We start from the raw sequence: 14,515 nt of genomic DNA, 5'->3' as shown, positions 1-14,515 counted from the left end.
AGAACCAGCATTACATATAGCACAGATGTTAAAAATATCTGTGATGGTAATACTAAGTGTCAACTTGATTGGATTGAAGGATATAAAGTATTGATCCTGTGTGTGTCTGTGAGGGTGTTGCCAAAAGAGATTAACATTTGAGTCAGTGGGATGGGAAAGGCAGATCCACCCTTAATCTGGTGGACACAATCTAATCAGCTGCCAGCGAATATAAAGCAGGCAGAAAAATGTGAAAAGGAGCTACTGGCCTAGCCTCCCAGCCTGCATCTTTGTCCCATGCTGGATGCTTCCTGCCCTCAAACATCAGACTCCAAGCTCTTCGGTTGTGGGACTCGGACTGGCTCTCCTTGCTCCTCATCTTGCAGACAGCCTATTGTGGGACCTTGCGATCGTGTTAATACTTAATAAACTCATATATATATATACAATATATATGAGATATATATGAGATACATATATATGAGATATATATATGAGATATATATGTGTATGTGTATTATATATAATATACATGTATTTTATATATATTTTTATATATATATCCTATTATTCATATATATATATATATCCTACTAGTTCTCTCCCTCTAGAGAACCCTGACTAATACAGATTTTGGTACCAGGAGTGGTTCTAGAGGAACAGAATATTACGGATGGAGTTCTTTCATTGGTTTGGGGGTTTCTGGAGTTGGCTGCTTAATATGATAAGACCCAAAAATGCTAAGGACTCTACTTCTAACAGTATGGAGTACACTGATAGTTCTTGGCATGAACTGTTTAGAGAGTTACGCAAAATAAATGTATTTGACACTCCTGATTTACTATTTGTGAGAGGCAAGCAGTTTAGTGACTCTATACATAATACCTTTGACTATATGTGGAGAACCAAGGAATGTAATGAAGTTGGTTGGTTGCTCCTAAGTTCACTAGACAAAGTGATGAAAGAAAATGATGAATTCAGGGATTCTGTCCCCTGCTTCAGAAGCAGATACTAAGCCTCAAATCTGCTAAGATTGCCCTGAATGAGAGTAGACAGTCACAAGCTCTTCATGTGAGTGGCTGACCTGCAACGAAAGATGTATGCACAGCTTTGCCAGGTGTCTACTGTTAAAGTGAGGGCATTGATTGGAAAAGAATGGGACCCTGAAACTTGGAATGGGGACGTGTGGGAGGACCCTGATGAAGCTGGGGACATTGAGGTTTGTAAACTCTGATGAAATTTTTTTGTCAGAAGGAACAACTTCTTCATCCCCAGTAGCGGAAACAACCCCTCCCCGACCCATGCTGCCATCAGCCTTTCTGCCTTTGTCTGAGGAGATGAACCCTGCGCTGCCTGAGGCAACACTGATGCCCTCCCCTGAGGCAGTTGCCAGGCAAGATAATGTTGATTCTCCTCAGGAGCCACCCCCAACACCTGTTTGCTTCTAGACCTATAACTAAGTTAAAGTCTCAGTGGGCCCCTAGAGGGTGAGGTTGAGAGTGTGACCCATGAGGAGGTGTGCTACACTTGAAAAAAACCAAGTTCTCTAATTTATATAAACAGAAATCTGGAAAACAAGCCATAGGAATGGATATTAAGGGTATGGGATAATGGTGGAAGGAACAGAGTTGAATTTCAGAGTTGAAGGTTCAGGCTGAATTTATTGATTTGGGCCCACTAAGTAGGGACTCTGCATTCAATGTTGCAACTCGGGGAGTTAAAAAAGGTTCTAATAGTTTATTTGCTTGGTTAGCTGAAAGATGGATTAGAAGATGGCCCACCATGAGAGAGCTGGAAACGCCTGATCTCCCCTGGTTTAATGTAGAGGATGGGATCCAAAGGCTTAGGGAGACTGGGATGGTGGAGTGGATTAGTCACTTTAGACCTACTCATCTCAGCTGGGAGGGTCCAGAAGACATACTCTTGACCAATGGCTTTTGAAATAGATTTGTGAGGGCAGCACCTGCATCTTTGAAGAGCCCTGTAATTGCTCTTCTTAGTATGTCAGATCTAATGGTGGGAACCGCAGTTACTCAACTATAAAATTTAAATACAATGGGAATAATTGAATACTGAGGTGCCAGGGGCCAAGTGGCGGCACTCAACCACCAAATGCAAGGTGGGTGTAGCTACTGTCATGAACAGCAGTGGCAAAGCGGCAATCAGAATAGTCTGTCTTGTGTAGAGCTCTGGCATTGGCTAATTAATCACGGTGTTCCTAGAAGTGAAATTGATAGGAAGCCTGCTGCATTCCCACTTAATTTATACGAGCAGAAAACTTCTAGGTCGAATGGGCAAAATACTAATTTGAATTATAAAAACAGAGATTCATGGCCCCCATAGGTGAATCACAGCAGAGACCTCTAGGATTTTGGAGCGAGACCCTGCCATCTTCTTCAGATAACTACTCTCCTTTTGAGAGACAGCTGTTGGCCTGTTACTGGGCTTTGGTGGAAACTGAACCATTGTTCATCATAGTCATGAACTGACTATGAGTCATCAAGTCACCACGCGACCTGAACCGCCTATCATGAACTGGGTGCTTTCTGACCCATCTAGCCATGAAGTGGGCTATGCACAGCAGCACTCCATCATCAAATGGAAGTGGTATATATGTGATCAGGCTTGAGCAGGTCCTGAAGGGACAAGTAAGTTCCATAAGGAAGTAGCTCAAATGCCCATGGTCTCCACTCCTGCCACCCTGCCTTCTCTTCTCCAGCCTGCACTGATGGCCTCATGGGGAGTTCCCTATGATCAGCTGACAGAGGAAGAGAAGACCAGGGCCTAGTTCACAGATGGTTCTGCACGATATGCAGGCACCATCTGAAAGTGGACAGCCACAGCACTACAGCCCCTTTCTAGGACATCCCTGAAGGACAGCGGTGAAGGTAAATCTTCCCAGTGGGCAGAACTTTGAGCAGTGCACTTGGTTGTGCACTTTGCATGAAAGTAGAAATGGCCAGATGTGCTATTATATAATGATTCATGGGCTGTCGCCAATGGTTTGGCTGGATGGTCAGGGACTTCAAAGAAGCATGATTGGAAAATTGGTGACAAAGAAATTTGGAGAAGAGGTATGTGGATGGACCTCTCTGAGTGGCCAAAAACTGTGAAGACATTTGTATCCCATGTGAGTGCTCACCAACGGGTGACCTCAGCAGAGGAGGAGTTTAATAATTGAGTGGATAGGATGACCAGTTCTGAGGACACCACTCAGCCTCTTTTCCCAGCCACCCATCGTCGCCCAATAAACCCATGAACAAAGTGGCCATGGTGGCAGGGATGGAGGTTACACATGGTCTCAGCAACATGGACTTCCACTCACCAAAGCTGACCTGGCTACAGTCACTGCTAAGTGCCCAATTTGCCAGCAGCAGAGACCAACACTGAGCCCTTGATATGGCACCATTCCTCGGGGTGATCAGCTAGCTACCTGGTGGCAGGTTGATTATATTGGACCTCTTCCATCATGGAAAGGGCAGAGGTTTGTCCTCACTGGAATAGATACTTACTCCGGATATGGGTTTACCTATCCCGCATGTAATGCTTCTGCCAAGACCACCATCTGTGCACTCACGGAATACCTTAAACAGTATTGTGGTATTCCAAACAGCATTGCCTCTGACCAAGGCACTCACTTTATGGCCAAAGAAGTGTTGCAGTGGGCTCATGTTCACGGAATTCACTGGTCTTACCATGTTCCCCATCATCCTAAAGCAGCTGGATGGATAGAATGGTGGAACGGCCTTTTGAAGTCACAATTACAATGTCAACTAGGTGACAATACTTTGCAGGGCTGGGGCAAAGTTCTCCAGAAGGCCATGTATGCTCTGAATCAGCATCCAATATATGGTACTGTTTCTCCCGTAGCCACAATTCACAGGTCCAGGAATCAAGGGGTGGAAGTGCAAGTGGCACTGCCCACCATCACCCCTAGTGATCCACTAGCAAAATTTTTGCTTCCTATTCCCTCAACATTAATTCTGCTGGCCTAGAGGTCTTAGTTCCAGAGGGAGGAATGCTACCACCAGAAGACACAACAACGACTCCATTAAACTGGAAGTTAAGATTGCCACCTGGACACTTCAGGCTCTTCCTACCTTTAAGTCAACAAGCTAAGAAGGGAATTACAGTATTGGCTGGGATGACTGACCCGGACTATCAAGATGAAATCAGTCTACTACTCCACAACGGAGGTAAAGAAGAGTATGCATGGAATACAGGAGATCCATCAGGGTATCTTAGTGTTGCCATGCCCTGTGATTAAGGTCAATGGGAAACTACAACATCCCAATCCAGGCAGGACTACAGATGGCCCAGACCCCTCAGGAATGAAGGTTTGGGTCACTCCACCAGGAAAAAAAAACATGACCTGCTGAGGTGCTTGCTGAAGGTAAAGGGAATACAGAATGGGTAACGGAAGGTAGTCATTAATACCAGATACCACTACGTGACCAGCTGCAGAAACAAGGACTGTAATTGTCATGAGTATTTCCGCCTTCTTTTGTTAAAATCATGTTTGTGTATGTATACATTTGTACTAAGAAAATATATTTTATCATGTGACATAAGATTTATTGACTTCATATCAGCATTTAAGTACTGTTAACTTTATGTAATAGTATTTGAGTCGGGGATTGGTGTGTTTCTGGGTGTACAAAGGATAGTTGTATTATGTTAGGCATAATTATTACCTCATTATTGTCTTTATTCGAAGATTATGTATGATCTCAGGAGATGTGCATAGGCTCAAGTTCAAGCTGACAAGGGGTGGACTTGTGATGGTTAATACTGAGTTAATATCCAAGATCAATATAAAGTATTGATCCTGGGTGTATCTGTGAGGGTGTTGCCAAAAGAGATTAACATTTGAGTCAGTGGGCTGGGGTAGGCAGATCCACCCTTAGCTGGTGGGCACATCTAATCAGCTGCCAGTGAATATAAAGCAGGCAGAAAAATGTGAAAAGGAGAGACTGGCCCAGCCTATATCTTTCCCCCATGCTGGATGCTTCCTGTCCTTGAACATTGGACTGCAAGCTCTTCCGTTCTGGGACTTGGACTGGCTCTCCTTGCTCCTCAGCTTGTAGGCAGCCTACTGTGGGACCTTGTGATCGTGTAAGTTAATACTTTAAATAAACTCCCCTTTATATATATATATATCCTATTAGTTCTGTCCCTCTAGAGAACCCTGACTAATACAATATCTGACAAAGAATTTAAAATAACTGCGATTAATATTCTAAAGGCTCTAAGGGAAAGGTGAAAAACATAAGATTAGATAAGTAATAGCACAAAAATGAAAACTATGAGTCAAAAAGAAAAGCTACAGATGGGCTGGGCACAGTGGCTCGTGACTGTAATCCTAGCACTTTGGGGAGGCTGAGATGGGAGGATCACTTGGGCTCAGGAGTTTGAGACCAGCCTGGGCAACACAGTGAGACCCTTTCTCTTTGAAAAAAAAATTTTTTTTTTTTTTTTAAAGAAAAGCTAGAAATGAAAAACAGTAACAGACGTAAAGAATGCCTTCAGTGGCTCATCAAACAACTCAACAAAGCAATGGAAAGAATGAGTGAACTTAATAATTTGTCAGTAAATATGTTTTAGTCAATGGAAACTGAAAACAGAGAAAAATGATAGGGGCAAAAAGAACAGAGCAACCAAGAGTTGTTATACAACCTTGAACAATCTAACACATGTATAATTGAAACCCCTGAAGAAGGGAGCATGAGAATACTTGAAGAAATAACAACCAAGGGCCAGGCGTGCTGGCTCACACCTATAATCCCAGATCTTTGGGAGGCTAAGACGGGTGGATCACCTGAGGTCGGAAGTTTGAGACCAGCCTGACCAACATGGAGAAACCCTGTCTCTACTAAAAATACAAAATTAGCCAGGCGTGGTGGTACATGCCTGTAATCCCAGTTACTTAGGAGGCTGAGGCAGGAGATCACGGCTTGAACCCAGGGGGCAGAGGTTGCAGTGAGCTGAGATCATGCCATTGTACTCCAGCCTGGGCAACAAGAGTGAAACTCCATCTCGAAAAAAAAAAAAAAAAAGAAAGAAATAACAACCAAGAATTTTCCAAAATTTATGGTATACACAAATCTATAAATCAAAGAAACTCAGAGAAAAAAAAAAACAAGAAAAAAAAACCAGATCTAGGTATATCATATTCAACCTGCTACAAACAAAGAGAAAAGCTTGAAGGCAACCAGAGGAAAAAATACATTACATGTTGAGGAACAAAAATAAGAATTACAAGAGTCCTGGCTGGCATGATTTCTGACAAGAAGATAGCAGAGTGATCTAAAGTGTTAAAAGAAAAAAAACTGTCAAGGCAGAATTCAATATCCTGCAAATATATCTTTTAAAATTGAAGAAATAAACATTTTATCAAACAAAAACCAGCACTAAAGAAAATGATAAAAGAACTTCTTAAAGCAGAAAAGATAAGATACCAGACAGAAACACAGATCAGCATAAAGAAAGAGTGCTGAAACAGAATATCGTGAAGGAAAAACACATTTCATTAAAAGTTTTTCAGTTTCTATGAAAGAAAACTTTAATGCAAAATTAGTAGCATATATGTTTGGACAATATGTAAAATGTATGACAATTTCACAAAGGTAGAAAGATTTGAAAATACACTGTTGTAAGAGCCTTAGATTACACATTAAGTGTATAATTATTTATCATTTATTATTTATCATTTATTATTTGAAGGTAAACTCTATTTATTGTAAAACCTGGAACAACTACTAAAGAAACTCTTGAAAGATGTATAAATAAATAAGTCAAATGTGAAGATAAAAATGGAATCACAATAAATATCTAATAAATCCAAGAGAGGGTCGAAAAAAAGAAACAAAGAAACAAAGAACAGATGGAATAAACAAAATAGCCAGCAAGGTGACAGATATCAACCCAAATAAAATTACAAAACTGAGACCAAACATGACAGCAAAAGAAACTATGAGACTAAATTGTTTTTAGTTTTTTGTTTTTTGTTTTTCTTTGAGATGGATTCTTGCTCTGTCACCCAGACTGGAGTGCAGTGGCATGATCTTGGCTCACAGCTGCAACCTCCACCTACTGGGTTCAACCGATTCTCCTGCCTCAGCCTCCCGAATAGCTGGGACTACAGGCATGTGCCACCACGCCCGGCTAATTTTTTTGTATTTTTAGTAGAGATGGGGTTTCACCGTGTTGGCCAGGCTGGTCTCAAACTCCTGACCTCAGGTGATCCACCCGCCTTGGCCTCCCAAAATGTTGGAATTACATGCGTGAGCTACTGCATCCAGCCAGTTTTTATAGCTTTATTGAGATATAGTTCACACATTATAAAATTGACCTCCCTCAAGTGTACATATATTCAGTGGTTTTTAGCCTATTGAGAGTTGAACAATCATTTATCAGACTGTATTTTAAAAAGTACCCATCTATATGTTGTTTATCAGAGATATAAACACATAAATTGAAATTAAGATGGGAAAAAATATAGTACAATTTATCTTAAGAAATCTAAATCGAGGCAGGGCACGGCGGCTCACGCCTGTAATCCCAGCACTTTGGGAGGTCAAGGTGGGTGGATCACAAGGTCAGGAGTTCGAGACTAGCCTGGCCAACATAGTGAAATCCCGTCTCTACTAAAAATACAAAAATTAGCCGGGCGTGGTAGTGGGTGCCTGTAATCCCAGCTACTTGGGAGGCTGAGGCAGGAGAAGAGTTTGAACCCGGGAGGCAGAGGTTACACTGAGCTGAGATCTGGCCACTGCACTCCAGCCTGGGTGACAAAGCAAGACTCCATCTAAAAAATAAAAATTAAAAAAGAAAAAGAAATCTAAATCTAAAATATTAAAAACCTGAATCCAGCAATGGGAATGTGTTGTATCTCTGTCTATGTGATCTACAGCACAAACATGTTTTTAGTATTTTGATAACTGTACCTCAATAGAAGTGGCTTGCTTTGCAATCCTTTGTATTTGGTTTTACACATTAAAAAATATTATTTTAAGAAGGGGTCCACAGGTTCCAGACTGCCAACAGTGTTGATGGCAGACACAAACACAAAAACGATAAGCACCTTTGTACTTAAACTCTTGAAGATATACACAAGAATACATAAGCAAGAATGTTCAGAGTAGCACTGTTTGCAAGAGCAAAAAGGACAGTGGATCAATAAATTGAGGTATAGTCACTGACAGACTTTTCTAAAAGTCCTTAAAAAGTCAGAACTGGAGTTACATGTATAAACATAGACAAATTTCTTAATCTAAATACATGGGTGTTTGATATAATAATCTTTAGATTACTACACACCACCACCATTACACTATACTGTTTTTATTTATTTTTTTTCATTTATCAATGTGAAAATTTCATGGATCACCACCAGTCCAAATACTGGCATTTAGGAACCAGTGCCTATTACCATCCTGCTTCCAGCAAAATCCATCCAAAATCACATTTATTAGTCAGCGATGGTATTAGGCACAATACAAATTCCTTAGGAAATCTTTCTCCAAACCACCTAGTTGAAATTAATTTTCCCCTCCTAGTCTCCATAGCAATTCCTATCTAACTCTCTACTTACGAAATTTCTGAAGTATATTAAATATAGTCTATACATACCTGATTTCTCAAGTGTAAGTTCTTTAATGGCTGAGACAGTGCTTTGTGTTTCACAAGTTCTCAAAATCATGTCTACTGGACTTGATTTATTCACCTCTACCCACTGTGAAATAAATCCTCAACAATGGCTTAAAAGCTGTGTTTTCATCTTTAGTATCTATACTAAAATAAAATGTTTACAAAAATAAAACTTCCCATTGTAAAACTTAAGATTTCCACTATTCATAATCTCAATAGTACCTCTTCCTATTTTAATTATACTGAATAAAATAATGTGTGGAAAGTATTTTATATAGAATAATACAAGAAAAATATAAGAAAATAACTTTGAACAATGTAAAATAAGATATATTTATTCTGAAGAAATTACATATTCATGTTACCATGTTTGAGATTATGATCATTTTGCACACTGGAGTACAGAATGATGTATGAGTTAAGTATGCCCCCTACTGACTGAATAAATACTTTAAAAGCCAAAAAACAACATTCACAGAGTATAACAATATGGTCCAAACAAATGTACCACATGAAAACCAAATGTGCCTTTACCATGCAAATGGGTTTCATAAAAAGACCTTTGCAGATCTTAAGTATATTTAAGATAGACTCTATTGGAGAAAAGAGAGACCTGAGAAGAAAGAAGGACAATTTTGAATTCACTGCCCAGGGTCACCACATGAAACAACTTTAGGAAGCATCATTCACCTTATAGTATACATCTGTGGTTCCCAATTGGGGCAATTTTGCCCCCCAGGGGACATTTGGCAATGTGTGCAGAAACATTTTTGGTCATCGCAACCTGAGGTAGCACTACTGGCATCTAGTGGGTAGAGGCCAGGGATGCTGCTAAACATCTACAACGCACAGACCAGCTCTGTAAAACAAAGTATCTTCTAGCCAAAAATGTTAAAAGTGTTGAGGTTGAGAAATTTTGCTCTGCATGGTGTTCCTTCTCAATTCATGCAAGAGGGCGACGCTATGAGTTTTACCCAATAAAGTCAAATAAAATTTGACTTCCTTGAACTTTGTTGAATGGGTCAAAGAAGGATTAAATCTCTGAAATCCAATATAATAATTTTTTGCCATCTTCATTTGGGCTAGAAAACCGCGGTCTATACAGTTTCATCTCTTCACCTTTTATCTCTGTTCTAGGGATGATACAATCTGCGCACAAACCCTTGATCAGCTAATGATACTTTTTAAGGATACTGGGCTTTCCCATCATACCTGTGTTTCCATTTCCATCATCCTTTGTTTTATTTCTCTTATTTCTGCCTGTGTTTCAGCTTCTCTAAGTCGAATGGTCATCAGTTCATCTTGTAACTCATTCATAGCATTTTTCTTAGGTGGGTCTTTCCATCTCCCAGTAGTACGAGCTAAGTGGTGCTGAAGCATAAAAAATTATATTGCAACAAATACTCTCAGTATCAAAATAAGAGCTAATATTACTGAGCGCTTATTTCAGGCCTGTGATATATAAAACACTTTCCACACATTATTTTATTTAATCCCTAGAAAATCCTATTAATCAGGCACTATTATCATTTGAATAAAAGGGTTTCATAAAAAGACCTTTGCAGATCTTAAGTATATTTAAGATAGAATTTATTGGCCAGGCGCAGTGGCTGTCACACCTGTAATCCCAGCACTTTGGGAGGCCGAGGCGGGCAGATCACCTGAGGTTAGGAGTTTGAGATCAGCCTGGCCAACATGATGAAACCCTGTCTCTAGTCTCTACTTAAAAAAAAAAAAAAAAGAATTTATTGGAGAAAAGAGAGACCTGAGAAGAAAGACAGGCAATTTTAGAATTCACTGCCTAGGGTCACCATATTAAACAACTTTAGGAAGCCTCATTCACATTATTGCCATTATTGGTTCCCAAGTAGGGCAATTTTGCCCCCCGGGGGACATTTGGCAATGTGAGTGGAAACATTTTTGGCTTTTCACAGGTAAGAAAATGAACATTGTGATTAAGTAACTTTAGGAGGATCACACACAGCCAGTGCAGATCTGGGATATAAACTCAAATACAGTTCAAATTTTTTTCTCTATATACTGCGGATTAATTCTTGAAACGAAGATTACAATTTTCACTGTAATTTTTTTAATTAGAGATTTTTCATATTATCTTCAATGAAATCCCAATACATTAGAAAAAAAATAGGGCCATTAAGGAAGGAATGTTAGAAGTTAAGGGCAGTGTTTCTCAAAATATCTGTGATAAAAGACAAGTTTTGTCTTTTTTGTTTTAAAATTTCAAGTTTATTGCAATCTGATACTTCGTCAAAACATGTTTTAAAAAAAGGCATGACAATGTCAAGGCCTAATTTCGGTCCTTGTATGGAATATGTATTTTGTTCCTTGTCAACATTTCTCTCATACATGAATAAATTTGTGGTCACATACCAGATAAATGTCATTTATTTGGTGAGGTAACTAAGTTACTAATTTATACATTAAATTTATAATGTGGTCACCCTTCTGGTGTTTCACACTAACCAACAATGGACTTAATATCAAAGTTTAAGACAAAATATGTATTATATAGAACACTTTCACAGTTTGCAGAACAAGTTACACAAGGCACAATGGTACAATGACAAAAATATGATCTGATGTCTACTGTATCTTTTATTTTATTATAAGAATTAAAGAGGGAGAAACAGCTTAAGTGCACTTTCAGTTTATAAATATTCTCAATTTTGACATTAAACAGGGTCTCTCTCACTTTAAACTCATCTCCTACTGTAGGTCATCAGGTACTTCAAACTCTTACAAATTGGATATTTGGGTTTTACTCTCTTTTAAAAAAGCACACAAAATATATTAATATACCTGCCAGTGTTCCTCTAAATCCTTGACTTGCTGTCTAAGTTCTTTCAAACCCATAATGGCTTCTGCTTCTCTAAGTTTCACAGCAATGAGTTCTTCCTGAAGCCTTGCGATATTATTCTCATCAGGAAGGGAGTTATTCCTCTAAAGAAGAAGAAAATTTAATTTGGGATTTTTAAATTTAAGGAATAAAATACAGCACACATAACAGCTATTTTGTTCCACACTTAAATGTATTTAATTTTATACAGCTATACTGAAATATAATTCACAAACTATGAAACTCACCCTTTTAAAATACACAAGAGCCAGTGGTTTTTAGAGTATTTACAGGGTTGTTTAAACATCACCATGATCTAATTTCAGAATATTTTTATCATGCAAAAAATAAAACCTATACTCATCACCAGTCATTCTACATTCTCCACTTCCCCAGCCCCTAGCAACCACAAATCTACTTTTTGTTTCCATGAATTTGCCTACCTGGACATTTCTTGTAAGTGGAATCATATGTATTTATAGCTTTTTGTGACAAACTTACTTCACTTAGAACAATGTTTTCAAGGTTCAATCTTTTTTTTAATGCCAAATGATATTCCACTGTATAGATATACCACATTTAATCTATTTATTCATCAATTAATAGAAATTTGGGTTGTTTCCACTTTTTGACTATTATAATGTTGCTATGAACATTGGTGCAAAAGTTTTTGTGTAGACTTAGGCTTTCAATGTTCTTAAGATATACTTAGGAGTAGAACTGCTGGCTCAGATGGTAATTATTCTATGTTTAACTTTTAAGAAACTGCCAAACTTTTCCAAAGCAGCTGTACTGCTTTTCATTTCAACTAGCAATGTATGAGGGGAACTGTACTTAATTTTGAGAACACAGAAATCTAACTCTGATTTGTTAATAAAATACTAATCAGAGTTACGGAGCAAGAGGATTAAAATTTTTTTCAATATGGCAATAAACTTACTAACTTCTGATCAGGACTCCAGATAAAGCATGAACATCATTTACTTTTTAAATATTTATAGAAAATAGTAGTCCAAAATCTGTTTTTGTTGTATTTCCTCAGCATGTTATTTTTGAGAGAGGCATCAAATCTCTGTGTATTAGTCACTATTTACATCAACAATCAAGAAATTAATAAAAATTAAACAATTTACCAATTGATTCAAATGAAACGACTGAAGTTAACTTGATTCATGGATACAAGATTTATTTATATTTTTCCATAAGTTATTGGGGTACAGGTGGTATTTGGTTACATGAGTAAGTTCTTCAGTGGTGATTTGTGAGATTTTGGTGTACCCATCACCCAAGCAGTATACACTGCACCTTATTTGTAGTCTTTTATCCCTCATTCCCCTCCCACTCTTCCCCACAAGTCCCCAAAGTCCACTGAATTATTCTTATGCCTTTGCGTCCTCATAGCTTAGCTCCCACATATCAGTGAGAACATACGATGTTTGGTTTTCCATTCCTGAGTTACTTCACTTAGAATAATAGTCTCCAATCTCATCTAGGACACTAGATGAGAAAATGCTGTTAATTCATTCTTTTTTATGGCTGAGTAGTATTCCATCATATATATATATATACACACACACACACACACACAAACACACACACACATATGTATATATATATACGTATATATATATATATACGTGTGTGTATATATATATATATACGTATATATATATACACACCACACTTTCTTTATCCACTTGTTGACTGATGGGCATTTGAGTTGGTTCCACGATTTTGCAATTGTGAATTGTGCTGCTATAAACATGCATGTGCAAATATCTTTTTCAAATAATGACCTTTTTTTCCCTCTGGGTAGACAGATACCCAGCAGTGGGATTGCTGGATCAAATGGTACTTCTACTTTTAGTTATTTAAGGGATCTCTACACTGTTTTCCATAGTGGCAGTACTAGTTTACATTCCCACTAGCAGTGCAGAAGCGTTCCCTGTTCATTGCATCCACGCCAACATCTACTGTTTTTTGATTTTTTGATTATGGCTAATCTTGTGGAAGTAAGGTGGTATTACTTGTGGTTTTGATTTCCATTTCCCTGATCATTACTGATGTTTAGTATTTTTTCTTTTCTTTTTTTTTGAAACGGAGTCTTGCTCTGTCGCCCAGGCTGGAGCGCAGTGGCACAATCTCAGCTCACTGCAACCTCTGCCTCCTGGGTTCAAGCAATTCTCTGCCTCAGCCTCCAGAGTAGCTGGGATTACAGGCGCCGGCCACCACACCTGGCTAATTTTTTGTATTTTTAGTAGAGACAAGGTTTCATTATCTTGGCCAGGCTGGTCTTGAACTCCTGACCTTGTGATCCACCAACCTCGGCCTCCCAAAGGGCTGGGATTACAGGCGTGAGCCACCGCACCGAGCCGATGTTTAGTACATTTTCATATGTTTGTTGGCCATTTGTATATCTTCTTTTGAGAATTGTCTATTCATGTCCTTAGCCCACTTTTTGATGAGATTGTTTTCTTCTTACTGATTTGAGTTCGTTGTAGATTCTGGATATTAGTCCTTTGTCACATGTATAGATTGTGAAGATTTTCTCCCACTCTGTGGGTTGTCTGTTCACTCTTCTGACTGTTCCTTTCTCCATGCAAAAGCTCCTTAGTTTAATTAGGTCTCAGCTATTTATCTTTGTTCTAATTGCATTTGCTTTTGGGTTCTTGGTCATGAAATCCTTGCCTAAGCAAATGTCTAGAAGGGTTTTTCCAATGTTATCTTCTAGAATTTTTATAGTTTCAGGTCTTAGGTTTAAGTCCTTAATCCATCTCTTAAGTTGATTTTTTGTATAACGTGAGAGGAGAGGATCCAGTTTCATTCTCCTACATGTGGCTAGCCAATTATCCCAGCACACGGATACAAGATTTAGATCAATTTCCCACCATATTAAAAGATAAAAAGGATACAGGGTAGCCCAGTATCAAACTTCTCTGGAGAGTTACCAAGAGATCCAAAATGAGGCCGTAGGGAAAGCTCCCTACGTAAAAAGGTAAACTGAGGTAACATTGAGATTTCAAGGCCTGA

The 14,515-nt window shown here is 38.6% G+C and overlaps 1 protein-coding gene across 12 annotated transcripts in view; it reads right to left on the bottom strand.

The window, feature by feature from the left end:
• EVI5 (ecotropic viral integration site 5) overlaps positions 1-14,515 on the bottom strand; it is a 284,357-nt gene that overhangs the window by 107,280 nt on the left and 162,562 nt on the right. For all 12 annotated transcript variants that reach the window (XM_063664744.1, XM_063664783.1, XM_054476264.1 and 9 more), the window contains 2 exons: positions 11,449-11,589; positions 9,841-9,999 (listed from right to left, as the gene is read on the bottom strand). In XM_063664744.1, coding sequence (XP_063520814.1) covers positions 9,841-9,999; positions 11,449-11,589 — 300 coding nt within the window. The remainder of the gene's footprint in view (positions 1-9,840; positions 10,000-11,448; positions 11,590-14,515) is intronic.

The sequence above is a fragment of the Pongo pygmaeus genome, chromosome 1 (genome assembly GCF_028885625.2).
Source record: "Pongo pygmaeus isolate AG05252 chromosome 1, NHGRI_mPonPyg2-v2.0_pri, whole genome shotgun sequence".
In the NCBI taxonomy this organism is placed as follows: Eukaryota; Metazoa; Chordata; class Mammalia; order Primates; family Hominidae; genus Pongo; species Pongo pygmaeus.
This window is presented reverse-complemented; position numbering and strand designations above follow the sequence as displayed.